We start from the raw sequence: 25,388 nt of genomic DNA, 5'->3' as shown, positions 1-25,388 counted from the left end.
GGCCGACAACTGCGATGACATTTAAAACACGAGGCCACCGGCTCCGAGAAGTCATTCAGGGTAAAGCTGAGTAGGGGGAGCCTCTGGGACTTTCAGCTGTGTATGCCTGAACGAGGTTTTTGGTGGTACAGGAACAGAAACGCAGAACTAACGGGTGAGCTCAACCGTACGGCCCCATGAGCCTCCTCTGCTTCAAGGACTCGACAGATGCTCTTCCTCTGCCTCCTCAGCGGGGCGAGCGGCAAAAGCCCCCCTGCAGCCAGGCCCCGGTCACATCCAAACTAACGGCATGCGCCGCACATGAACAGAGATACACCGTTTTCAAGCAGGCACTGAGGCAAAGTTAACCAGAGCCCTACCGATGGCTCCTGCGGCCTGCAAGTCAAGGTGTAACTCCAAAGATTGTTAAGGGGCAGGAAGAGGAAACCCAACCCACCCCGCACAGGGCTGGCACCAGGCTGAGGGCAAGCGGGGGACAAGGCAGGGGACAAGGCAGGGCACACGGCGGGGCCACCTCGGGCGGAGGCGTTCACCGGGCAAAGGTGGAAGCTACGTCCCGCGTTCGCCTCGCAAAGCTGAGGCAGGTCCTGCGCGGAGGCTGGGAGCCACGGAGGGGCTGCTTCTCCCCGCGGTCCTGCTTCCCAGACCCGGACTCTACGAAGCAGGCCGGCCAACCCCCCCCACGCTCCGCGGTTTCCGCGGAAGGGGTGCGCAGCCAGGTCGGGCTGCAGAGCGCGGACGGCGAGGCCCGGAGGGGCCCAGCGCTGCCTGGGCTTGCGGTGCCCCAGCCCCGCGCCTGCCGCCCGCTCCGGCTCCCCTAGCAACTGCGGCGCTGGCGGCCGCCCAATCAGCGCGCGGCGGTGCGGGCCGAGCCAATAGGGAGGCGGGTGGGAGGGCGGGGCGTGCTGGGGTGGGGGAGAGCCGGCCCCGCTCCGCGCCGCCATTTTGACGTCTGAGGAACAAAAGAGGCGAAGTCGCCGCCGGCGCCGGCCTGACAGCAGGTAACGGGCGCGTCCCGCCGCTCTTCCGGGCCTGCCGGCCGGCCCGCTCGGCGCCGCGGGCTTCTCGGCGAACCCGCCGCCGGCCCCACCCTCCCCCGGGGCGGTCGGCTCTGAGGGGGTGGCCGGGGGCTGCCGCTGGCGTGTGAGGCGCGGCGGGGCCCTGCCTCTGCAGGCCCCAGCCCCGCCCGCCGCGGGGGGTCGGTGCCTGGCCTGGCGGAGGCGGAGGGTAGGCGGCTTCCCGGCTTCCCGCTGGGGGATGCTCGGCGGCAGCCGCAGGCCTGTGGCGGCGGTAGGGGGAGGGGCATTGCCCGGGCCCAGCGGGAAGGGAGGGGGGCAATGCCCTGTTTTCCCCCCCTCCCCGGTGGGGGAGGGAGCAGGGCTTTGGCCTGGCATCACCCCCGGGGGATGCGGGTTTGGTCCAGGATGTGGGGGACGACGACAGCGTTCACGGAGCATCCCCGTTCGCACACCGAATCGAGCTTCCTGCCGAGCCCTGCCCTCCCCCGCGGGGCTGTGCAGGGCGGCGGTGGGGGGTTACCGGGGCGAGAGGCTTTCGGCAGCGCCGGTCCTGGCTCGGGGCGGGGGGGGGCCGCAGTTATGCGGTCTTACGTGGCTGGGTGACCCCGGAGCTGGTTGTCGCCCCTTGCTGTTACTCAGCAGTTCTCGTCTGTCTGAATCATAAGACGTTGGTTTCCGTTTTGCCTGGGTGATGGCTGTGCTGCAGGTTTGACGACTGTTTCATACATTTGGTAATATTACAAAACGAAAAAAGGGTGCTTCGGGATGTGTGCATAATTGGACGTGCTGCTCACGAATACCCTTTTTCTGTGTAAAACGGAAGTACTGGGTGCTGTTACGAGCTGTTCTGAGCATCATAGGTTTATAATACCTTGTTAACGTGGTTTGGGGCCCTCAGGCTCTTAAACTTACAGTTGAGGCTTTGGAAATTGGCATACTGCTTAAGAAAATGTATGTTATCATTGTCGATAGGATAACAGCCTGTTGGTAATTACACCCTGATACATCCTTGGTTTTAATTCCGCTGTGAAGAGTACACGTGTTTAACCCTGATGTCTTTCCTGATATATGCTGGAATTTAATTGCCCTCTAATTCTAGCCTGTCTTTTTATTTCTTTGACACAATGCCTTATGTGTCCCATATATTCAGGTGTTTTAGAAATGAATGCAGCACCCATATGGTTTTTTAGACTCATGAACATCTAAGGGGGCAGTTCGGTGTCAAATACTGTAATTAGAATTTTGCTTTAATATTTAGTTCTGGAACGTTAAAGCTAACGTGAGTTCGGTTTAAATTTTCAGTCAGATGGTGTGCTGCTGGTCATTACTCAACACGTAACAGTGAAGTGAAAGTAGAACAGTTCAAATTTGACACTTGAGAATAACAAGGTCAGGGTTATTTTGCCTTTTAAATGTTGAAGAGTTGGCATCTTTGCTCATAACTTTGCTTATATAAGATAAAAGCTATTTGAAGCTGTGAAATTGTCTTTAGGTTGAAATTAATTTCATATTTTCAGGACTTACAATAACATTAAGGAATGGAAACTGGGTTTATATACACATGCATCTACACACGAATATATGTATTTTTAAAATGGACTGATTAATTTGTTTACATTTGGCCTGTTTAGCATCTTCCAGCTTGTTGTTATATTTTTTTCTTGATTAAAGTATATTACTAAATGAGGAAGAACCCAATGATTTAACTGCCAGAATTCAGAAGAATTTCTTCAAAAAAGGGTAATCTTAAATGCTCAGAAGTGTCTCCTGGTTAAGGGTCGTGGGAAGGATTTCAGGGAAGGATTACAGCCATTCATATGTACTTGTTTGTAAAAATTTCAGACCTTAAACTTGGCCAGGCAGCTTTTCATAAATTTATATTAATTCATTTAATTGAAAAGCTATTTTCCTACCTTTACTGTCTTTGCTGTTTATACCTTTCTGAAGTAATAATCTGTTACCTTGTCTGTGTACTGTGGTCATACAAGTAATGTAAGCTTTATGTTGTTGTTGCTTCTTGAGGAGAGGTAGATCAGAGCCATCAGGACCATGTGGTATGGTAACTTGGGAAGGAGTCAGTCATATGAATACTGGGCTTTGTGCTCTCAGAAATTCTTTCCCTACTAGTTGCTTGCAGGGAAGACTTTAGATTTGTCAGGCATGTGGTTTTGAAAAAACAGGATGAGAAAAGATATTAAAGAAAGAAACTCTTTGCTGCCTGTCAGTGGATGGGCTTCCAGCCAGGTCACTGGTATGGTGGTACTTTAGTTGTTCTCTGATAACTGGGGAGCATGAGAGGATATTTTTGGGATGTTTTTTCTTTTAAAGGGTAGGGGAAGGGTGTAAACCTTGAGGCACTAAGGGTGTCTCAGTCTGTCAGCTATCGTGCTGGGGTATGCCCTTCTGCTTTAGGAATAGGTGGAGGCAGAGAAGTGTATGCTGTCATGTTGATGGTGGAAGACCTACTTCACTAGTGACATAAATTCCACAAGGATATTGCATCTACAGGGTTAAATTAAATAGAAGTCACTCTTAAAAATCTTTAATTCTTTAGTGTCTGAATACTTTCAGTGAATTGAATTAGATGAGGTCTGGGGAAATTCTGGAGTAACTGGTATTAAATACTAGTTACTTTTGATGATTCTCATCTGATGGTGTTTAGAGATTGGGAGACAGCCGAGGTGTTTCTCTGGGAGGTCAGGAGTGCTGCTCCCACAGCTGAGTTGGTGCCTGCCCGAGGTCGGGAGCAGTTCCAGGTCCAGAGTAGGCAAAACAAGTGTCTCCTCAGTAACGCTTCTGATGCTGTCCTGCCCAGGGGGCTGCATGTCGGAAGAGGCTAGGAGCAAAGGCAAGGTTTTGAAGTGAAGCATGATTTGATGTGGTTTTTAATGCTAAGCCAAGGTGTAGCTTCTTCCTTTTTGATGTAGTTCATTGGTTTTCTTAATGTTTCTGCACCAATGCTTAAACACAGAAGTTGTTTAATGAGTAGGAACGTATTCCAAAAGTTCAGGTACTGCATCAAAAGATTGAAAAGGCAGAAATTGAGCTGCAACTAAAAATTTTTACTTGAATGCACTCTACTGCTCTAGCTGTACCCAGAAGTGTGGGGGTAAGAGCTGAGTACAGTGGAGTTTGAAGCTTAATTAGGCTGACATTTTACATTGATAATAATTCTTGTGTATCTAGTGAACATGGGGTAGAACCATTATCTGAAAGCCATCAGGTTTTTACACTGGTGTGTGGAAAAAACTTGCTGCCTCTCATTCAGTTCATCCACTTATCAGTTGTTGAATTTGCTGATGCTTAGCTCGTCCCTGTTGGCAAGAAGCTGCGGTTGGTCTCCAGGCAACGCAGGTCCGGTTGAGCATCTCTGTGCCTTGCTTGAAGAGATGAAAATTTTCCATTGCGGGGAGAGGATTTTTCCTCTCGCTAATTCTTTTATCTGGCTTTCTGTCTTGCCCAAGGTGGTTGATCTTTGAAACAATATAGGGGTAGTTTTCAAATATTAAGAGGCTACATTTTAGAGTGTTAAGGTATAACCGCAAATGTGCGTTTCTACAGCTTTTGTTAGAAATACCTTATTAGGTTGTTATTTTTGTGCCTCTCATAATAACTATTCTGTTTCAAAATAATTCTTTCTTCCCCCCTTTTGCAAAAAGCTGTATGACACAATCTCATGTGCTGTAAGTAGCTAGAAATTTCTCCTGCAAAGTCTGAAATACTGGAAGACATAACATAAGCAAAATTGTTTTTTCAGATGAAGGTCCAACATTGGTTGTGTTTAATTGGGTGTTTAGGAGCTTGAAATCATCACTGAAATCTTTTGCAAATTCTTGACTTGTGTAGCACTAAGTCTTTGAAGTCCTGACTCTGTCTCAGGAAGACAGTCTGTGTTAGAATAAGGTAATGATAATCTTTGTAATAGGTACAGAAAGTACTCTTTCACGCTACTGGTTATCGGATATTTAACCTGCAATCTTTGATGACCCTGTGTCTGGATTGCTGGCACATATGGAGGATTGTCTGCTGGAGATAGCTGGAACCAGTTAGTACCTAGTTTTGCATTGTTTTATGGGAAAAAGAAAGGCTTGCTCATAAAATGGTTTTGACCACTGAGAGTCCTGCTTTATGAAGACAAACTCTGTGCACATGCCATGATGAATGGTTGGGCAAGAGATGGCACAGGCGGTGGCTGGTTTGGAGCTGTGTACCTGCTCATCAGCCAGTTAATAGCCCAAACAGAACAGGTAAGTACTGAATTCATGCAGTGGCCTTTCAGCTCTACTGCCTCTCTTGGTCCCTGTCTTCTGTCCTGCTGTGTTGACATCCAAACTGAAAAAAAAGATTTGGATGACTTGCTGAAACTGGTTAATGATGCTGTAGGTTGTTGAGATTTATGGCGAACAAGCTCAAGGACAGAAGATGCAATTATTTAGGCTATTTTTCCTCAGAAAATCACACTTAGAAGCAGCAAGGGTTTGGGGGGTTTGTGCCAGAATCTGTATTAGAATGAGCACAGCAAAAATGTTCATTTTATTTTCTTGAAGCACAGAGGGCTTTGAGCATACCCAAATAGCTGTGCAGGGCTGTGATGCAGAAATTTTCTACAGTGCCTGGAACCTTATCAGGAATTGTGGGTGCTGCCTAGTTTCATGCTTATTGAAGATGACCTCTTTCTTTTAACATTTGCTCTTTTCCTTTTTCATATCTTTTTCCAGAAGTCATCAGTTGGTGACATCAATTAGATTAATGTAGTTCCTTGTTAGAAAGATGAGAAGTGAAACTGCTGACATGATAAGCATCATCTTGATGTCTCTGAGGTGCTAGCTCTTTCAGAAGGTTGATTCAATTTAACTGGAGATATGAGGTTAAATTGGTATGCGGATGTGCTCATACTGATATTAACTAGCATTGTAACTGGGAATCTGTTCAAGCTAACTTAGGAAAAAAATATGGATCTGGCTTAATGAACCAGTCAGTTTTCTGAAGAGACATCTGTGAATATTAAAGTTGAGGGTATAGCTCAAGATGGGGAGGGAACAAAATGGTTTGGAGAATCATTTCAGAATTCATGGAAATAAGTAGTGTCTCAAGGATGAGGGGTAAACGAAGTAAGTGCTGATTGAGCTGCCCTGAGTTGTGTGGTGAGAGTCAGTGCGGTGAGAGGAGGACTGTCTTCCAGTTGTTCTGTTGAAACAAAACCTTTTGTGTATTTAAATGTAAATGCTGAATGGTGATTTCTTGCTTTAAGGTGCAAATAATGATTTAACATCATTATGCATGGTTTGCTTCCAAAAAATAAAATGGTCTTTCATAAGCTTGAAGACTTGAAATTATTTTTTTTCCTGAGAGTATGCTGTTTTTTAGAAATACAGAATTGGAACATGAGCACTGTGTTGATGGTGGTGCTATATTGCAGGTTTTTGAAGAGAAAATAGGTTTTTGGCAATCATCCTGTCTGAGTCTTCCCTTTTTGGGTAGTGATGGTTTCTCTTTGAAGGCTATTGTGCAAACCACACTTGCTTGTGCTGTGGAGTCACTGGCTGCTATAAAAATTGCCTGTAAAGCAGCAGATGTGTTTAAGGGAATAAGACTTACTATAGTTGTGTCCCATTAGCTGGGCTACTAAAACTAGCTAGCTAGCTCTTTTTGCGTCATTAAATGTGTTTCAGCCTGTGGTGAGGACAAGAGCAATACAGCCAAGCCCTGCAAAAGCTCCCTGTTACAGATTACTGGAATTGATAAGATTTTTCTTCAAGTGCTTTTGTACTGCTGTTTGAATATGTAAACTGTATGAGATTAAAATGGATTAATTCTTTGACAGTGATTATTATGGTGAGCCTGTAATTGGTCCCAGATGGTGTATTACGAGATCACTGAAAGATGAAACATGAAATACGTAAATAATTTTTTTTAAAGGCATTTTTTTAAGTACTGCGCAGGTGTGCTTGTACAAAAGGTCCTTGTCCCTTTTACTAGGGGAAACTGTGCTTGAAATAAGTTACATTTACCAGAGGAAACGTTCACGACTTTCCCCATGGTTTTGTTGCGCCACATCAGTCTGTCTTGTAAGAATCCTCTCCTGTCCTTAGTTGCTTATGTCCAATCTGCTGCAGTTTAGCAAGATGCACAGTGAAATTATTTTCTGGGGTTTGGGTTTGAACTTCTGTAATTGCTCAGTCATCCTGGAAGGAGCTATATGTTCAAGGTCTTAGGACCCAGTTATTTTCATAACTTTTTAGGGAAAGAGCATGTAGAGAGCACTGAATCGTATAAACTCTTCCCTTTAAGATACAAGTCTGGGTTGTGTTATCTGTTTTGAGATGTATTTTCAGTAGTTTGAAGTGTTTTGAAAAATAAATACAATTTTAAAAGATATGTTAAATGCATCTCATGAACTTGAGCTGGTCTGGAGCAAAAACTCCATCTGTCATGATCATCAGAAGTAAAGTCTTGGAACTTACACTTGAATTATAGTTAAGAATGTGGATGGGCATTTCAAGTCTGATGACTATCTCCTTCTGGGCTACTTTTTAAGCATCTTCTACAAAAGGGGACTAAACTTCTTCATTTGAAGTATGTTGATGGTATAGATGAATATACACATGAATGGGATGGATGAAACGTGTAACTGTGTTTTGAGCACCATTCTTCCTGTAATAGTTTATTTATAGATGATCTTTGCTTTGTGCTCCTCTGGAAATTTTTGCTTAAGGAGTTAGACTGGATTGTAGGATTTGGGCATCTAAGCTTAAATTTAACGATCTTGTCCTGTGGGCTGCGAGTTCTTAATGGTTTAAAAAGTATTAGGGATTGGGATTTCTGAAGGGAATACGGACAAAGAAAACCTTTATGTAGTTAAGTGAATGTGACCTTCGAACAGGACTTGACTGTTGTCCTCTTGAGCAACTTCTCATATACGGCAAATTGGTCACAACTCAAGGGCCAGTGACAAAGATACCATGTTCTTCTATTGAGTGGCTAGAAATACAGTTCCCAGACTGCTAAATTCATGGTAATGAAAAAGGCATAGCCTTGGATTTATTTTAATCTTAATGCTGGAATTTCTGGGGGCTTTGGTGTCTTGAATAACACTTTCATGTGTGTAATCCACACAATTTAGCTCTTGCTGTCATATTTTCAGAAGATTAAAGGCTGAATGCTATTTTGGTTTCTCCACGACAAAGGGCAGTATTGTCTTTTTATAGCAACTGGTGTTTTTAGCCGCTGGTGCCAGAACACTGTTTTAAGATGGATCAGTTTCTAAATAGGAAGTTTAAGTAGCTTAGTTATGGTGGTTCAGGTTTCTTAGTTTCCATGGCATTTTTACTTGGAAAAGAGACTAGTTCTTAAATTACACAATCCCTGGAAAAACTGCATGGGTCAGAATTGCATGCTTTTTTCTGGCTGAATATGCTTAGTAACCTGTAACTTGGCTTTATATTTTAGTTCTAGGGAGATAAAATAGCTTTTACTTGAGAAGTAAAACTCTGGCATTTCTCCAGAGCTTTGTGTATATAGTTGTTAAACTTACAGATCACAAATGGTGTAGGGAAAGCTGAAAGCTGTTGCTTTTGGGGATCTTGAAATGTTAGTTGTACTAAGTGCATAACCTCCTCACTGAGGTTTATGAAATTGCAGCTGAGGGGCTGCTGTGTGTGCTTCTGTTAAGAAAAAGCTAGAAGCTCTTGGAGACTGCCTTGGTTACTTACCTTGCTTTCCCGGACAACAGGATTGGGGAACTGGGTGTCTCCTGGTAATACAGAACTGGTTTAAGGAAGATAGGGTTAATGGCTGTGCATGAAGAACAATAATAGAGCATTATGCAACTTCAGATTTTTTTGTTTATAGTTTGCTCCCTTAATATGTTATGCCTAACGTTTCATAATTCTTAGTTTCATCTGTTAAAGTTGTATTCAAAAGTCTCTTTGGTATTTGCTACAAGAGGTGGCTCTGCAGCTGTGGTGTTAAATTTACAGGTGTAAATACATGTTGTAACCTGTGTGGCAGTGTTTATTTCTCGTAGTAACTACTATTGTATTTGGGTTATATTTAAAGGAAGTCAGAACTAGAACTCCATGTTTAGAGTGTAAAAGGAGATAGCATAAACATGTTGCTGGTTTAAAAGAATTTGTTTTGTGCTGAAAGAGTGCATCTTTCTATACATCTTTCAGCTTCTCAGTGCATTGTCTTTCATTTCTATATTATAGACAAAATTCTTAGTGGACAGAAAAGGCCTGATGCTCTTTTGGTTAAAAAAGAATCTCTAAGGGTGCTGGCTTACACTCTTGAGAAGTTCACAGAAGAACAGGATCTTGAATGTAGCACTTGGGAGTCCTTTGCCATTGTAGCTGGTGCTGGACTGTCCTCCCTCTCTTTTCAGTGGAGGGGGAAAAAGATGGGGAGGAGTAGTACCTTTAGGTGTGACATACCTGACCTGAGGTCCTCAGAAGAACCTTGGGCATTTCAGGATGTTCTTCTGCAGTTTTAAACTGCCTAGAGAGTTTTTAATTATTTAATGTTTTTGAAGGTATGTTAAACTGTTAAATGTTTACAAAAATGTTGGAACATTATTTAAAAAAACCTAAATACTATTTCAGCTGTGTTTGGTTTGTCATGTGCCAGTGATAGATGAGCTTTGGCACAGAGCATCACATTTTCTTAAAATCTAATGCCAGTGGATGTTACTGAATTTTATTGTTAAATTCCTCCAATAATCCAGCAGGAAAAATGTATACAACTTGATACAGGGAGTTCCTGTAATTGGTATGGAGGAGGGCAAGGGCTGCTGTTTTAATTTATTGAACAGATGAATACATACTTTCCACCCGATAATAAGCATGCATTCTTTCTTGGTGGGAATCTTTTGTTCGCAGTCTAAGGTTAAAATTAGGATTACCTTTCTACCTTGATGGGCCAAGACTGCTGTCCAGTTAGCTCTGTCTCATTCCCAAAGGGTTTTGCAAACATGTTTTGTAGAAACTTAGTGCATGAGTTCATGTATAATTCTGGGTTTCTAGATTCAGTCTGTTTTGTGTGATTCAGTAAATTAATTCAGAGATTTTTTTTTTTCCTTTTTATCTGGAGAAGTTCTTTCATTTTTCCAACTACAGTGATGTGGTGCTGCAGTTACTAGCCATTTAATAAGGACAGATTAAAAAAAAAGGGAGAATATTGCATTATATCAGCACTTTCAACAAGCAGATGGTTTCTTTTATTGGTCTAGCCCAAGCACCCTACATTCAACAAGAATAATCTGCTCTTTTTTGGCTTTTTGTATCTGTAGGTGATCATGATAGATTCATCATGACAGTGCCTGACTCTCATCACCCTCATGATTTACCAGTGAAGGCTATAGCAAAAGTATTTCTGCTTGGAAAGGGAATGCACATGTAGTCTCAATACGTAGCTGTGGAGGACTCAGTATTTTACTCTTGGGTTTGCAAGTGTTCCTGCTAAGTATTTTTACAAAACCTCATGCTTACTCATCTCTGAGTACAAGTCATGTGGAGATAACTTAATGATTGTTACATTGATTGATTTGCTGCAGAAGAGCTTAAATAACCCTGACTTGCATAGGAACTTATAGCTCAGCATACTCTTTCTTTAAAATTTTTTTATTACCATCACAACCACTTGGTTTAAGGTTATACTTAATGAAAAAGAAGGGATTTTTCCACTCTAGTCTTTCTTTTAAAGTAAGCTCAATGGAGTAGTTTTCTGTACCTTTTGAGTCTGGGTATTTCCAGACATGAGCCAAATTTGTTAGTGAGTGTTGCAGACCTACAGCATGTTGTGTCATATTTTGTTCTTGCATTTAGGGTAAACAGAAAATGAGACAACTAAAAAGCAGTATGCTCACCTGGGTGATGTCTTCCCCCCCGGCCCCCACTTGATATCATGGCACTATTCCCCCCACAATGTTGAAAAGTATTAAGTCTGCTGTATTAAAATTGCATTACTTGCTGTTTAGGGGACAGGTTTTTGTTTACAACGAAAAAAATCTGATAATTGAGAATGTCAGTGCACTTTTTTACTGAAGATAAACTTTTTCCTTAAAATTAGTTACCAGAATAAGTGTTTGCTTCCTGTAATCGTGCAGGATTTAAGGCTGCTCTTAAGGCTTTTTCCAAAACCATAGGATTCATATGAGCACATTATTATGCAGGCTCTGCATTTGTACTGTAATGAGATAAAAAGTTAGAAACTATAGCTTTTATTGCTTAAACTTAGTTATATTGTTACTATTGAACATACAAAAGGCTTCAAAAGCATCCTAGTGTGGGACTTGGCATTTTATTTAGAGGTATAATGCATCCTCAAAGTTAGGAATCTATTAAAACAGTTGTGATAACAGAAAAAAGACCTCTGCATTCATTTAAGAATGAAAAACATCTATTGTATGGGGTTTGCTCCCTAATCTATATGCAGTTCATCTTTAAAATATAATTCTGTATTTCTGTTACTGGTTTAAGGCAGCTGACTGGTCAGTAGAGGATTTGAGTATCTCCATTCTAGTCTTAAGAACTTCTGGAGCAGAACACATCAGAGTAACTTCAATTCATGAGTCAAGCAGCAACTATAGTGAATGTTAGAAGCAATTCCTTACCAATGTTAGACTGGGCAAATTGGCTAATGAAATAGTGTTATGTGTAGAGGAATGGCATTGCTTTTCATCAAAATGAATCACAAGTTGTGCAAGAACTGTAAGCCTGAGCATGTTTAACATATCTTAATATTCTCATGTTGCATCCTCCGCTTTGTATTTTGTGTTCTTTGATTCAAGGAATGTACCTTGCTATTTGTAAAGTAACAGTTAATGAAATGTATAGTTTGCTCACATAAGGACTTGTAAAATTCCTGTAACTATTCCAGTTTTCATAGGGGTACTGTAGGTTCTTAAAGTGTGTTTATTTTGCTTCAGTTGTGAAGGGTTGTTCTCTTTGAGCATTGTAATGACTTACCGACTCAGACCTGAGATACTTTTTGAATTGTATGCATGAAACGTGGTGGGCTCTCACAAACATACCATATACTTTCTGCATTGATATCTGCATCTTCCTATGTCCTTTCTCAGCTGGTATTCATTTCTTCCTGAGCATTCTTTGGGCTGAAGCAGCTTCCTCTTTGGCTTCTCTAATGGGTCACTGATACTCTTCTTTGGTCCCGTTGGCTGGCTGTGCCATTCCTCTGTTTCCTTGGAACCTTGGGAAGGGGCTTATCTTTGTCTGGTTCAGCAGGGTTTATAGCATCCTGCAGCAGCTCGACTTGGCAGGTAGCTACTCTGTCAGCTTCCTCTTTGCACTAGCCAGTGAACTGAGAAAAGGACAGGCAGAAGGCTCTACTGCCTTGCTATTTCTGTCACTGTAAAGCTGATTTATGGCAATTTGGAGCTGCAGATACTGACCACCCAAAGTAAAAAGTCTGCACTTGAGAGAACCCAGTTTTAACAGAGTCATTAGGAGGGTAGCTCTGCATCAGTAATTCTACTATTACAGAGTTTTGGGAAGAGGTGTTATTTTTGAGATTGTTACAAAGGAAGGACCTGCTGCTTAACTGAGAGCTGTGCTCTCCAGAGGATGTGTTTGTTAATGCAATTACTTACATGTGGGACTAAGTTGAGAGTCTGTAATGACATGAAATACCTTCCAAAGAATACTGTCACCTGAGATTAATATTAAAAATCTGGAAATGTGACTTCATTGCGATATTCTTTCAACGGTCATTGTCACACATGAATGAGAATAAGATGTCTGTACATGTCACTTCAGTTTTACAGATTTGGGTTTTAAACATCTTTTGCTGCTTACTGTAAGAATGATATTGCTCTAGATGAGTTTTTATTTGTTTCCTTCAAGTTATGTCAGTTTTTTCTCTTAAAATGCTTGACATGTGAAGGAATAGTACATCTGCTGCCCTTTTTTTTTTTTTCTGATATGTCCTTTGAACAAAAGATCTTAACCAAAGGCACTTAAAAGCACGTAGGAGGAAAAGGGCAGGGTACAGTGAGCCTGTGTTTGGTATCTGGGAAAACTGCCTAAACCCAGCTGTTCTGTGCTCTTTCTTGCTCAAAGAGCATTGAAAACAAACTGGGTGTAGGATCAGAGGAAAGGCAGTGAAGAACTGTATTGTGCTTCTGCTGGTTGACATCAGTGCCACTTGAAGCTGTTGGTCTTCGGTTAAAGTTTTTATTTCTAAGGAAGTGGAACCAATTTGACATACTTCTGAGGTTGTTTGTGGAAGTAAGGTATTTACAAATTGAGGTTGTGCAAAGCATTTCTGATGGGTGCTACAACTGTGCTCCAGGTCCTGTTGTTGTCCTGCCTAAATATTGCATAACTGATATTTTTATAATATCAGAGCTATAAAAAACTTGCTTTGTTGTCCCTTGAATGGGAAGTTACACTGTGTGATGTGCTGCCAGACGTTACTTTTTCAGGAAACAGTAAAGTAGCATGAGTAGTCCTGTCCAATTCTGTGTTTGGCAATTCCATTGCTGAGTGAATGTGGTGCACCATGTGCAAGTATTGTCCAGACCACTTGGTTATATGTGAAAGCAAACAAGTTGAGCTGCTACTAATGAACTCCCTGAAGATGTGCTGGGTAAACAAGGTGTTGTGTATGGTCTGTGTTAGAGGTGCTTTCTTGCTAGAGTCATTTCTATAGCATAAACATCTACAAGGCTGAACTCCTGATGCAACCCTGATTGCAGGACTAGGACTAACTAGGTGTTTGAGGTTAAGGGATCTTGCAGCTACTTTCTAAGTTTGAATTGCTGCAGCTGCCTATCAGTGTCTCTACATCAGGGGTAATTAGAAAGGTGGCCACAGAATGGTAATGCTGTCTTGGAAAGGGTGGCTCTTCTAATACTGATGTCCTGTGGTGCTGTTAAAAGTGGCTGTGCCAGTGTCAAGCTGTCACCACAGGATCTTGTACATATGCAGCTGTGTTTCCCGGTAAAAGCTGGCACTCTTCTGGCTTTCCCTGGGAAATTCCAGAAGACTGGAGGCACTGTTGTCTCTAGGAAATCCTGATGAAAACTCTTGAGACTTGTAAAATTACTGGTGCGTTATACAAACACAAACTGAAGCTTAAAATTTCCCTAATAGAAATTGGAAGCAACTCTCAATCACAGCTTACCGGGGAGCTCATGCGGCTTGCTAAGTGTGCGTTTGGTGGAAGGTGAAGTATGTTAGGTATCTGCTGGTAAGCCAGCTTCCAGTCGAGTCTAACGTGAGGAGCAGTACGGCCCTGCCTGGGGTGGGTGGTACCCTGGGGAGCCATCGAGCAGGTCTGTGACTCTGAAGCACTAACAGTGCCACCTTCTGACTGCGGCAGCTGCGGAGCTGGGTTGGACGGCCCGGGGTTTGAGGTCAGGCCAGGGTACACGGCTTTCCATGCTCTCTGGGCACCGCAGTGTTGCTCGGCTTGGCCGTAATTAAATAGGTTTTTGGAAATGGCTTGTGTCCGGCGTGGAATGGAGAGGCTTTTACCTGTGTGTCTCCCAGTTGTCAAGTTGTTGATGCTGAGGTATATGAGAAACTGTTCTGGGGATGCAGTAGCTGCATTATAAAAAAAACCTAGGAAATTAAAAGTAGTACAAATAGGGATGGAAAGCTTACTGATTTTGTTCTAATTTTAAATATAGAGTATCAGAAGAGAGTATTGTTTCTGGGAAATACTGTTCCAGATTAAATTTTACCTGTTTGTGCAGAGAGGGCCTGAGTTTTGTTTTCCGTATTAAATAATTCATTCTAAAAAAAAAAAAAAAAGTTGGTAACTTTTTGTCAAATAAGGCTATTGAAAGAAGGGGGGGGGGGGAAGCTAACTGGTGTGTAGTGAGTAAAACTATTGATCTGTTATCCTTAGGCGTGAGTAAACATTCCAGGAGCTGGGGTTCAATTGATCGATCTGTTGTTTCTTTAAGCAGTTTAGTTGTTTAATTCAATTAATGCCCTTACGTACAGGGCATGCTGCAGGGGTCTGTAGTTCTGTTAGTGCTGCTGCTTTAAGCCTGCAGGTCTCTGCTTTTCCAGTTAATGTAAAGCTGTTAAATATCTAAGGAGGACAAATAAAAATAGACCTGTGACCTAGAACACTTTGTAGTCTCTTTGAATTAAGTGCATTATTGTTCGTGTAATGATCTTCAGACAAAATAAGTATGAGGTTGTTTTTAGCTGCAAAAAGTTAATGATTAAAGCTTGGGTCTAAAATTAGAGCAACTCGACTTAAAAATTTACTGGAAGGTACAGACGAAGACAGTCATGTTTTGTTTTTTCAGCTTTGCTCCTTTAATTGTGTATTGAAGTGGAAGTTGCATGAAACTGGACGTTGGTCAGAACTGTGTGGTGTGTAGTCACAGGGGTACAGTAGCAGATCCTTTGGATGCAGATGGCACAAAACACTGCCTTCTGCTGTACACGCAAAACTAAGTTCTTGGAAAATGGCTTATTAGCAGTATGTTTTTAAACTGAAAAGGTAGCATCTATGGAATACTTTAAATATCTGACATGTTGTTGTGAATAAATCGGTGAAATAAGTGTTCAGCCTGGACCTCGGCAGGTTACTGTGATCGCTGTCGTTGTCTGGAAGGGAGGAACTGTAAACTTGGTTTTAATTATGAATTTCTCTGGTGGGCCTGGGATGTGTGCTGTTAACCTTCAGCGCGGGGGAGGCAGGGATCCTTGCGAACGCTGATGCGTCTGGCTCTGTGAACGGATGCTGGAGGGCGTTAGGCGTAACTTGAAGTAGGACTCGCCAGGAATTGCCATCAACGTTTTTTTAATTTAAACAAAACACAACACACCAGGAGTTTATCTGCGGCTCGCCCTCCGACCAGCGCCGCCGATGCGCATGCGCGGCCGGGCGAGCGACCCGCGGCACTGTCCGCCCCGCCCCGCGGAGGCTCCCATTGGTTGTGGCGCGCTGAGGGGCGGGGACACGGCGTGCCTGCCTGGCTGCGCCCCGCGCGGGGCCCGCAGTCGGCCGCCTCCGTAAAGCGAGCGGCGCCGCGCTCCGCTCCGTTCCCCTCGGCTCGGAGGAGCCTTCGCGGCCGGCTTTGCTAGCGGCACCACCCGGCAGCGGCTCTCAGCCTTGCCTACCCAGGCCTCAGCGTGCGGGGAGGCTGACGGCCCGGCGCTCTCTTGTGTTTGTTTTAACAGACTTTTGAATCGGAATAAACACCTTCAGGTCTCGGAGGCTTCTGGCTCTGAACTGCCTTCACTGCTGTCGCCTTCTTCTGTCTAATGTGCTACAAGGATGAGCCCAGCATTTGGAGCTATGGAAGTGGAGCACTATTCCAAGGGAGTCCTGCTCGAGCCTTTTGTCCACCAGGTTGGAGGACACTCCTGTGTCCTCCGGTTTAATGACAAGACCATCTGTAAACCCCTTATTCAGAGAGAACACCAGTTCTATGAGACTCTCCCAACAGAAATGCGTAAATTCACTCCGCAATATGAGGGTAAGTTACCAAACCTTAGGATGGGGTTGGGCTTTTTCTTTCTGTAAATACAAGTGTGCTGTGCTCTCTGTTATCTCTGAAATCTCTTCTGTGTGGAAGAGATTTTAGGGTTTTCTTTTCATGTATTTTGATGTTGTCTGAGGCAGGCTGTGGAGATGCAGGGTGGAAATGCTTGCCAAGTTGGTGTTTGGGTTGACTAACAGCATTAGAGTAGAGCAACTCTGCTGGTGATAGCCCATATATCTCCCTTAGGCACAGGTAAGTAGCTAACAGCTTGTGACTGTTTTCAGTAATTCTCTGCTGCTTTTTCTGTGGCTTTCTAATTTTTTTTTTGCCACTTGTTTAATGTTTGTTTACAGGGATTTGGTAAGATTGGTTGACTGTTTTGTGTAAGCTTAGTTGTGGTCTCTCTTGTTTTTGGATTTCTCCTCAGACTCATTTTGATCGCAATAAATACATGTCAGTGAAGTGTCTTGTTGAATATCTGCAGTGTTGTTTCTGCCATTAAGGAAATGAAAATTCATGGCATTTAGGTAGGGAAGGATCAAGTAGCCGCGATGAGGCTGAGTCAGATGTTATGTAGGAGTGGAAATTCCAGTTCTCCTAAGAATTGCGCTAGTTAACAGAAACACTTTTCTTTCCCTTCTCTATTCCATCAACTGCTGCCTGGTGATTAATAAATAATATGTCTGAAGCACTTTTTAAAATGGAGTTGCTTTTTAAAGCACGTTGATTTTAACAACCATAAGGGTGACGAAGTTTTACATACTGTTTGTGAAACTGGCGGAAGACTTCAGAGGAGATGTTTCAAAGTTAATATTTCCTGCACGCTTAAAGAGACTTTTTGACATGTAACTACAAGTTCTGTTGGACTGGAAGAAAATGTGATCTTTGAATGATACTTCTCAAAATGTAATAGAAAAATTGTACTAGTATATATGGCTTTTTGGGGAGTGTGGGGAGGGATTTAGGGGTAAGGGGCCTCACTTGGTCCATCTCTGTTATTTTTTCCAGGATAAAGCCAAAGGCCATTTGCTAGCTGGCTCCCCCCTTTTTTCCTGTTGTCCTTTCCTTTGTGGCAGCAGGACTGTCAGTCAGAGCTTCTGCGCTCCCTGCCCCAGCTACTGTAGGTCTTGGAGCCGCCTGCCCAGCTCAGAAGTGCCAATCTCTCGCCGAGACCTCTCCCCTCTGGCCTAGTGATGAGCTGCAAGAACTGTGCAGACTGATTGATTTGAGAATAAAGAGAGAGGACTGAAAAATAAAATTAAAACCAATTCAGACAATTGTTATGGTTTCTTCATTAACCACTGAAACTGGCTAATGTAGCACTGAGCGCATCTCTGTCAGAGTGCTCCACTAAGACTCTTAAAATGCAATGTAGTGCTCTAGAGACTCTTGAGGGGAAGATGAGAAAAAAAAATATGCTTTCAAGGTTCACCATGTTTCTGTACCACAAACAGATTTGTTTTGTATTGCATTTTTGTTAACTTATTTGACAAGACTGCTGCATAACCAGTATCAATAAAATATATTCCAAAAAGGAGAAGAAAATGAATAATTAAACGTGGTGATTCTAAGTGGAAGCTTTTGGACTAGTTTCTGTTGTAATGTGACATTTTCCTTGTTTTGCTCTATTTGCAAATCTTTCCTTTCCCCTGGGGATCTATTAACCAAATCTTGTTTGGATAAGTGCTTTTTGCTTTGCTGTCATGCAAAACTTAAAGCTTTTGATGTGAGGGGGTTTTTTTGTGCAGGTCACTTTTCACTACAAGATGTTAACAAATGTTTTACATCTCACTTAGGGTCAGACCAGTCAGGTTTTTTAAATTAATAAAAACTTTTATTAATTGAAATTGTCTCCTGTTATTATTTGATTCTTATGTGACTTCATCAGAGAGAGAAAAGAACCTTTTGTATCATTGTTTTGTCAATATGATGAATTGTCTTTTGTGAGGTGTCATTTTTGTCTAGGTCTTTTGATATTTGTTAGGTTGGCAGATGAGGTTTGGCCTGTGGCAAGATAGAAACTAAGGACCAGGGTAAGAGAAAAAAACAAAAGTTGCTATATTCTTAGTGTAAAATCATGCGTTCTAAAAGGCTTGCTTGTCGCTTCAGCAATTCATAACTGTCTGTGTCCTTTCTCTCTTCAGGTGTGGTGTCGGTGAGCTTTGAAGAGGATGAAGATGGAAACTTATGTCTAATAGCATATCCATTAAGTGGGGACCATGATAACTTAGAAAACTTAGATAATTCTGACTGTGAACCCAAAAGTAAGCTGTTGCGATGGACTAACAAAAAGACAATGTTGTTAGAAAATGAGAAAGTGTCTAAGGAATGGGTCCGGCAGCACAGGAAAGAGGAGAAAATGAAAAGGTAAGTTTGATAGGGGGATCTGGAATGCAGACCATTGAAGCATAAAATTTTTTGCTGTCAAATTAGGATCTGGTCTCCAGAATTCCAGAGAATTCTACAGAACTCTTAACTTTCATTTTCTTTTCTTCTCGTTTCTTTTGTTTTTCCTGACCTCTTCCGTGCGGACAGGTTCAGTAGTGAAACTAGTATGTCCTCAGCCTAGTTGTGTGTTGAGTCTTTTCTTTTTTTTTTTTTTCCTGTGATCAATTGGAAAAGGTTTCCCAATGTTATTTTTGAAGTTTCTGCAAAAAAGAAAAAAAAAAGCCAACAAAACCAACCCACCTGCAAAAGCACAATAGTTGTAAAAAAACCAAAAATTATTTCAGTGTTACAGCATACTTTTGTGGGAATCCTGCTTTATCCATGTTAGTGATGTTTTTCCCATTGTTCACCTATGTAAATTGTGCCCACTATAAACTGTGAGCCGTGATGTATTGGGCTAAAAACAGTGACCTTAGCAAAGGATAAATCTTAAGCCATATCGCTACTTCTTGCATTACTTCCATGGAAGTAATTCATGCAGGTAAAGAATATATAAGTAGAATTAGTACATATTTTGTAACATATTTGGCTATATGCTAATTTATATTAATACAGAAGTAGCTTTATAAAGGTTGAAATATTACTCATGGGCAACTTGTCCACTTGTACAGAAAGCAAAATAAAGCTTATGCCAGCTGTTAGTGAAGGTGAGCAAAATAGTTTGTAAAGTTAAATCCACTGACAGCCCTTTTAAAGTGCTTATTTTTCTATTTGACCTCTAATTTGATGCTTTGTTCTGTTTTCTAGTCACAAATTGGAGGAAGAATTTGAATGGCTGAAGAAATCTGAAGTCTTGTATTATACTGTAGAGAAAAAAGGAAATGTAAGTTCACAGTTTAAACACCATAATCCTTGGAGCATGAAATGTCATCAGCAGCAGTTGCAGCGGATGAAGGAAAATGCAAAACACCGGAATCAATACAGTATCCTTTCTTGAAAATACTTCATAACAATGGAATGAGTAGGGCTCTGCTTTTTATTTCTTGAACATGCCAGATGAAAGTACAGAGCAGGCTTAACTGCAATCCGGAGAGACTCTCTGAAGCTGTGATTTATTTGGTGACTTTGAAGGGATTGCCAGCCATTTCCAGAACATGGGCTTTTCCAGCATGTAATAAAGTAGCTAGGCTAGGAAATTCAGATAACTTAATTCGGTTGTGGATTAGTTAGTGGACAGGTTTTACAGCATACTGTGTTTGGGATCTTCCACAAAAACAGTTTACTAATGCCAGCTTTCAAAGAAGAGTTCTGTCACTTTTTGTTACTGTTTTGGTATTGGTGATGTTAAAAACTAGTGTCATCTTCCCCTTTTCAGAAACTTCTTAAATATAGAGGATATTCCAATGCCTGGAGTTGTCTGCTTCTAGTAGTCTCTTTTTAGTGAGCCTTTCTGGTAAAGAAAAGCTGAATATAAACAATCATGTAGAACTGGACCATGAGAAATGCAAAAACAGTGACTGAAGCCATGAAACCTGAAGCATGCTGGTTTTGTGCTATGGAACTGTAGGCAAGCATCTCCACCCTGTGCATTCTGTGGAAAAAAAATCTTGCTGTATGCAGGCTTGGATGCAACCAATACATCCTGCAAAAATATTAGTATCTATATACTTAGGTAAACAAATTCCTTACGTGTGAGTAGTTTCAGTGAATGGATTACTAGAACATCTCTGACTAATAAACTGTTCAAAATAGAAAGCATTTCATGGCTGGTACCCTCACCATTTCACTGAAGATGATTATTAAATTACCTAAATGGAAGTGTGTGATATCTCTGGAAGGGTATTACTACAGATGTTCTGAAGTGCTTTTTAGCTTCTGTGTTTCAGAGGTGGTGTGAAGATGCTTCACTGTTTCTGAATGGTAACTGAAGCACACAAAATCTTCATTTCCCACAAAAAAATGTCTCTTGCTAGGCAGGAAGTACTTCATAATTCCAAGTCAGCTGCCAGATTATATTTCTGTATGACCCTGGCTACTTTTTTTCCACTTAATGTGGAAATTCACCTGTCTTCTCTAGAGATCAGTAAAACTGGAACTAGATGTCCACTCTGCTTTATGCCAAATTTATGTAACTGTAATTTTTGATAGGCTACTATATACCGGGCATGTTTTGGGTATGCTTAAAGTTAAGACTGTGCCACTATAAGATCTGTGGTAATGGTTTTAAGACCTGTATTCCTCATTGTGAGGATTGTTCCTTAACTAATCAGAATTCATTTTGCTGGAAAACCTAACATCTCGATACGAAGTACCATGTGTGTTGGACCTTAAGATGGGAACCCGACAGCATGGAGATGATGCGTCAGAAGAGAAGAAGGCTAATCAAATTCGCAAGTGTCAGCAGAGTACATCAGCTGTTATTGGAGTCCGAGTTTGTGGCATGCAGGTGAGAGGAAAACTAATTATGTGTAGGGCAAGACTGGCACCCATTTCTGTTGGCAGGGTTTTGGGCTTATGTAGTCATCCCATGTGTTGCTATCCTTGACATTCTGTGCTTCATTTCCTTCAGTAAGGGGAATGAGGCTTTTGGGTATCGCTTATCAGTTGAAGGTGGCAGCATCTGCAGGAGCAGCCTGCAGCATGCACTCTGCATCAGTGAATGTGTTCTCTGAGCACAAAAACCGTCTCCTGCACAATAGTGGCAATTCAAAACTGTTTAGTAGAATTACTGATTTGATTAACATTTCAGGGTAGCGTAGGAAACAACTGAAGGGAGGCTCTGCCAGTACATGCATTTTGAATAAAGCATGCGGCAATTTGCCAGAATATTAAGAACCAATCAGTTCTGTCTTGTAGACTTTGAAAAGCCACAGATCTTTCACTGCTTAAAGTAGACTTGTTGCAAAGTGCAGATGAGAATTGGCTTGGTAAATGTGATAAGACTTATGGCCAAATAAGGAGATAGAGTTGCATGGACTTTCACCTGAGTTTTTTTGTTTACTTGTTTCTGTATTCCTAGAGCGACAAATGGGAAACAACTTGTTTGTATTTGAGGCTTTTCCGAAGCCTCTCTCCTCCCATCCAGTAGATTCCAGGAATGCCAGCAGTGTTTGCTAGGAATTGTTCCACAGCGTGACTATTGGCATGTTTGGTGTTTAGCTCTCTTTAACTTCGGAGAAAAACACAAGGCAGAAACGAAAGTGTGAGAGCTGCATTTCTAACCACAGTGTGCTGGGATTTGAGCGGGGCCTGCTCATTGTTCACCTTCCAGTATAGACCTGTGCTGGTAAACAAGGAGGAACTTTGGAGGCACCTGCAATCCTTATTTGACTGAGATGTTTAGGCATTATCAAGCTGTGTAGTGTGTAGACTACTCTCCTATAGGAAGGAATCTTCCTGCAGGAGCACCTCTGACTTCTTTAAATGCATAGTATTATGGGACACACCTTAGTTTTTTTATATAGGAGTGTTTGCTGTCACTTAGAGCTCAGCATTCTGGGAATCAACTGGTACACCTGTGAGCAGAGGCAGGTAATGAGCTGAATGAGTGGCTGTGGTACAAATTGTAGCTTGAATTTGGAGATCTTGGCCACAGCTTTCCTAATCTCACTTAAACTCCTCATTCTTACATTCCTAGTGGAAAAGCTCGAATCTAAACTGAAGGAATTTTCCACTTCCTCCATGTCTCTGAGTTTCACAGACACTGCTGGATCTGTTGTTAACAGTTTCTGTAACTGTGCAAGAGCAATTTTACGAGAGTAGTATGTCATCTTGTAAAAGCTTTCTGTAGCATGTCTGTCTGTTTTTTGGTTTGGGTTCCCCCCCCCACCTCTTCAAGGCTTTGAGTCAGTATTACCACCAATTTTAACTATTCCTTTTCTTGTCTTGTGTTTGTATATGCAGGTCTACCAGGCAGGCACTGGCCAGCTAATGTTCATGAATAAATACCACGGAAGAAAACTCTCAGTCCAAGGATTTAAAGAAGCACTTTACCAGTTCTTTCATAACGGCAAATACCTGCGCAGGGAACTCTTTGAATCTGTTATTAAAAAACTGACTGAACTCAAGTCTGTCCTAGAGAAGCAGGAGTCTTACCGCTTCTATTCAAGCTCCTTGCTGATCATTTATGATGGAAAGGAAAGGCAGGAAGTTGCTGTTGACTCAGACCCAGAGGACTTAGAGGACCTTTCAGAGGAATCGTCAGATGAGTCAGCAGGAGCATATGCCTACAAACCAACTGCTAGTACTGTTGATGTCCGTATGATAGACTTTGCCCACACAACCTGCAAGTACTATGGAGAAGATAGCGTGGTGCATGAGGGCCAAGACACGGGTTATGTTTTTGGACTTCAGAATTTAATAGATATTATTAAAGAAATAAGAGACGAAAGTAGTGAATAAACAGTGTGAATGCACATCAGTAGAAAGCACTATTGTGACTCTTTGTATTCCAAAATTATTGGCCACTTTCTGGTGGTAGGAATCTTTACAGGCTCTGCAGGGATGGTCCCCTCAGAGTCAGACTTATTCAGAGGGCATTTACTTACATCGGTGCTGGACCTAGCACTGGCAAAACTTGGTATCCTTATTTATTTTAACTTTCTTAAACATTCCATATTTGATTACTCAGATACCTCTGTTATCCCTGTGTGTATACGTTCCAATAAAATTCTTTTTGTTCATTGTAAGCCATGCTTCTGTTGTTGCTGGTGACTGAGGAAGAGATGAAGCTCAGATCTTTCTGGTGGTGTAATGCAAAAGCAGTGTATAAACAAGCAAGGCTTACCTGTCTTGTGAGACTGCGTGTGGAATAGCACATCTGTTCTGGGCCTCCTGTCAAGAGCAATGAGCAAGTCCAACAGCCACCAAGCTGGAGCACCTGCCCTTTGAGGAGAGGCTGAAGCAACAGGGCCTGCAGAGATGGGGGAAAAGATGGCTCAGAGGGACCAAATGTCAGAAGGTTGGACGGGAGACCTCCAGAGGTCCCTTCCATCCAGAATGATATGATCTGATAAGTGAAGACTTGTCTCTTAAAATCTCTAACAACCTATCTCCTGTTTCAGGATCTTATAAATTAGATCTCATGCTGTGTAACCCATTTCTAGAGAGCTATTGACGTTTTTTAATCTAAGCTGAGCCAAAACATGCGTAAAACTCCTACAGGATTAGCTGCAATGGCAGCGACTAGCGGAGAGCTTCAGAGCCTGAAAGGTATCCTAAGCAGCTTAAAATCTTACTTGGGACAAATATACAGGAGAGAAGTGTCAGAAAGTGAGAGGACAGTGAATAATTGAAGGATTTATCTAACCATTTTTAGATAAATGACTTCTGCCCTTGTGAAGCTTGGAAGTCATTGTGATAGTGCAGAAGAAAACTGGGTGTGGAAGTGCTGAGGTAAGCGTGGGGATGTTGCCTGGGATAAAGCAGCAAGCTTATGTAGAAATTAAGAGTTTGGGGAGGCGGGTGATGCCAGGATCACCTCCCTGGCCCATCCTTTGCCTTCCCGCAGGTGTGCCTAGGAGGTTAGAGGTGGGATATGAGAGGAAGGCTGCAGATTTGCTGGTGGAAGGTCACCCTCTTCAATGGGCTATAGCCCTGCAGCTTTGGTTTCATATACCCTGGCTGTTGCTATCAAGTTCTCCTGATCAAAGTCTCTCTGATGGTCGTCCTGTGCTCTTTTGTACTTTTTGAAGAGGTTTTTTACCTTTGCTCTTACAACATTAGTTTGTGGTTGCTTTTTTTGTTTGTTCCATAGTGTTCAGGCACAAACTGATGTCAGTATTAAACAGGTATTTTTACATCTTGCAGTCACTTTGCTATATTATGCCTGCATGTGGGGGATTTCCCCCTGAGGTAGGTTTGTCCATCCCTAACTTGCCATTTGTTGCTGCTTCATGAGTCTCTGGTGCTGGATGCAGCTGATGAGAGCCCCATGAGCTACCCCTGAGGTGCTCCTGGCACTGGCTGTAAAAAAGCTTTCTGGAGGAGGATGGGACTATTTATTTTTGGCACTTTCAATTGCAAAATGTCTGCTGTCCCTGAGATGTGCCGTAGGTGTGAGTCAGAGTGCCTGGCACAGGGAGAGGGTCTGTGGCTGCAAGGTGATGTTTCCATTTACAGTTCTCCTGCTTAGAATGCGATGCCCTCTGCTAATGAGCTAATGACAAGCCTCTTGGCAGGCGCTATGGTTGCCCATCACTGGTGCTGCGTATGAATAAGCCTGCCTGTGCAGATTCATCTGATACATGGTTTGACTTTGTAGTCTGAAATTAGCAGGGATAAAGTCCTCTAATGTACTTGTGTTACGTAGGAACTCTGAAGGGAATTCATAAAATCCGATGAGAACAATTGCATTTGCTCTGATGCAAGCTGCCTCCAGAACAAGTCCTCTTTGTTTTGCTGCCTGCAGACAGGGCCCTGGGTACAGGCAGGGAGCTGCCTTCTCGCTAATGTTGCCAGTGGTGTAAGCTTGGGTCTAGACCTGGTCTCAGACCAGTGTGGTGCCAGCAGCCAGA

The 25,388-nt window shown here is 42.4% G+C and overlaps 1 protein-coding gene across 2 annotated transcripts; it reads left to right on the top strand.

The window, feature by feature from the left end:
• The first annotated feature begins 904 nt into the window (after positions 1–904).
• On the top strand, positions 905–23,561 carry IP6K2 (inositol hexakisphosphate kinase 2). 2 transcript variants are annotated; one of them, XM_069812209.1, is made up of 6 exons: positions 905–1,001; positions 16,181–16,479; positions 18,630–18,852; positions 19,681–19,856; positions 21,144–21,319; positions 22,777–23,561. In XM_069812209.1, exons 2-6 carry the CDS (start codon positions 16,278–16,280, stop codon positions 23,272–23,274), a joined length of 1,275 nt encoding a protein of 424 aa, XP_069668310.1. In that variant the 5' UTR covers positions 905–1,001; positions 16,181–16,277; the 3' UTR covers positions 23,275–23,561. The 2 variants fall into 2 exon arrangements, with proteins under 2 accessions (XP_069668310.1, XP_069668311.1); XM_069812210.1 differs by lacking the exon at positions 16,181–16,479 and having other exon boundaries at positions 983–1,001.
• Positions 23,562–25,388: the final 1,827 nt, after the last annotated feature.

Source organism: Haliaeetus albicilla, chromosome 24, assembly GCF_947461875.1.
Source record: "Haliaeetus albicilla chromosome 24, bHalAlb1.1, whole genome shotgun sequence".
Classification (NCBI taxonomy): Eukaryota; Metazoa; Chordata; class Aves; order Accipitriformes; family Accipitridae; genus Haliaeetus; species Haliaeetus albicilla.
This window is presented reverse-complemented; position numbering and strand designations above follow the sequence as displayed.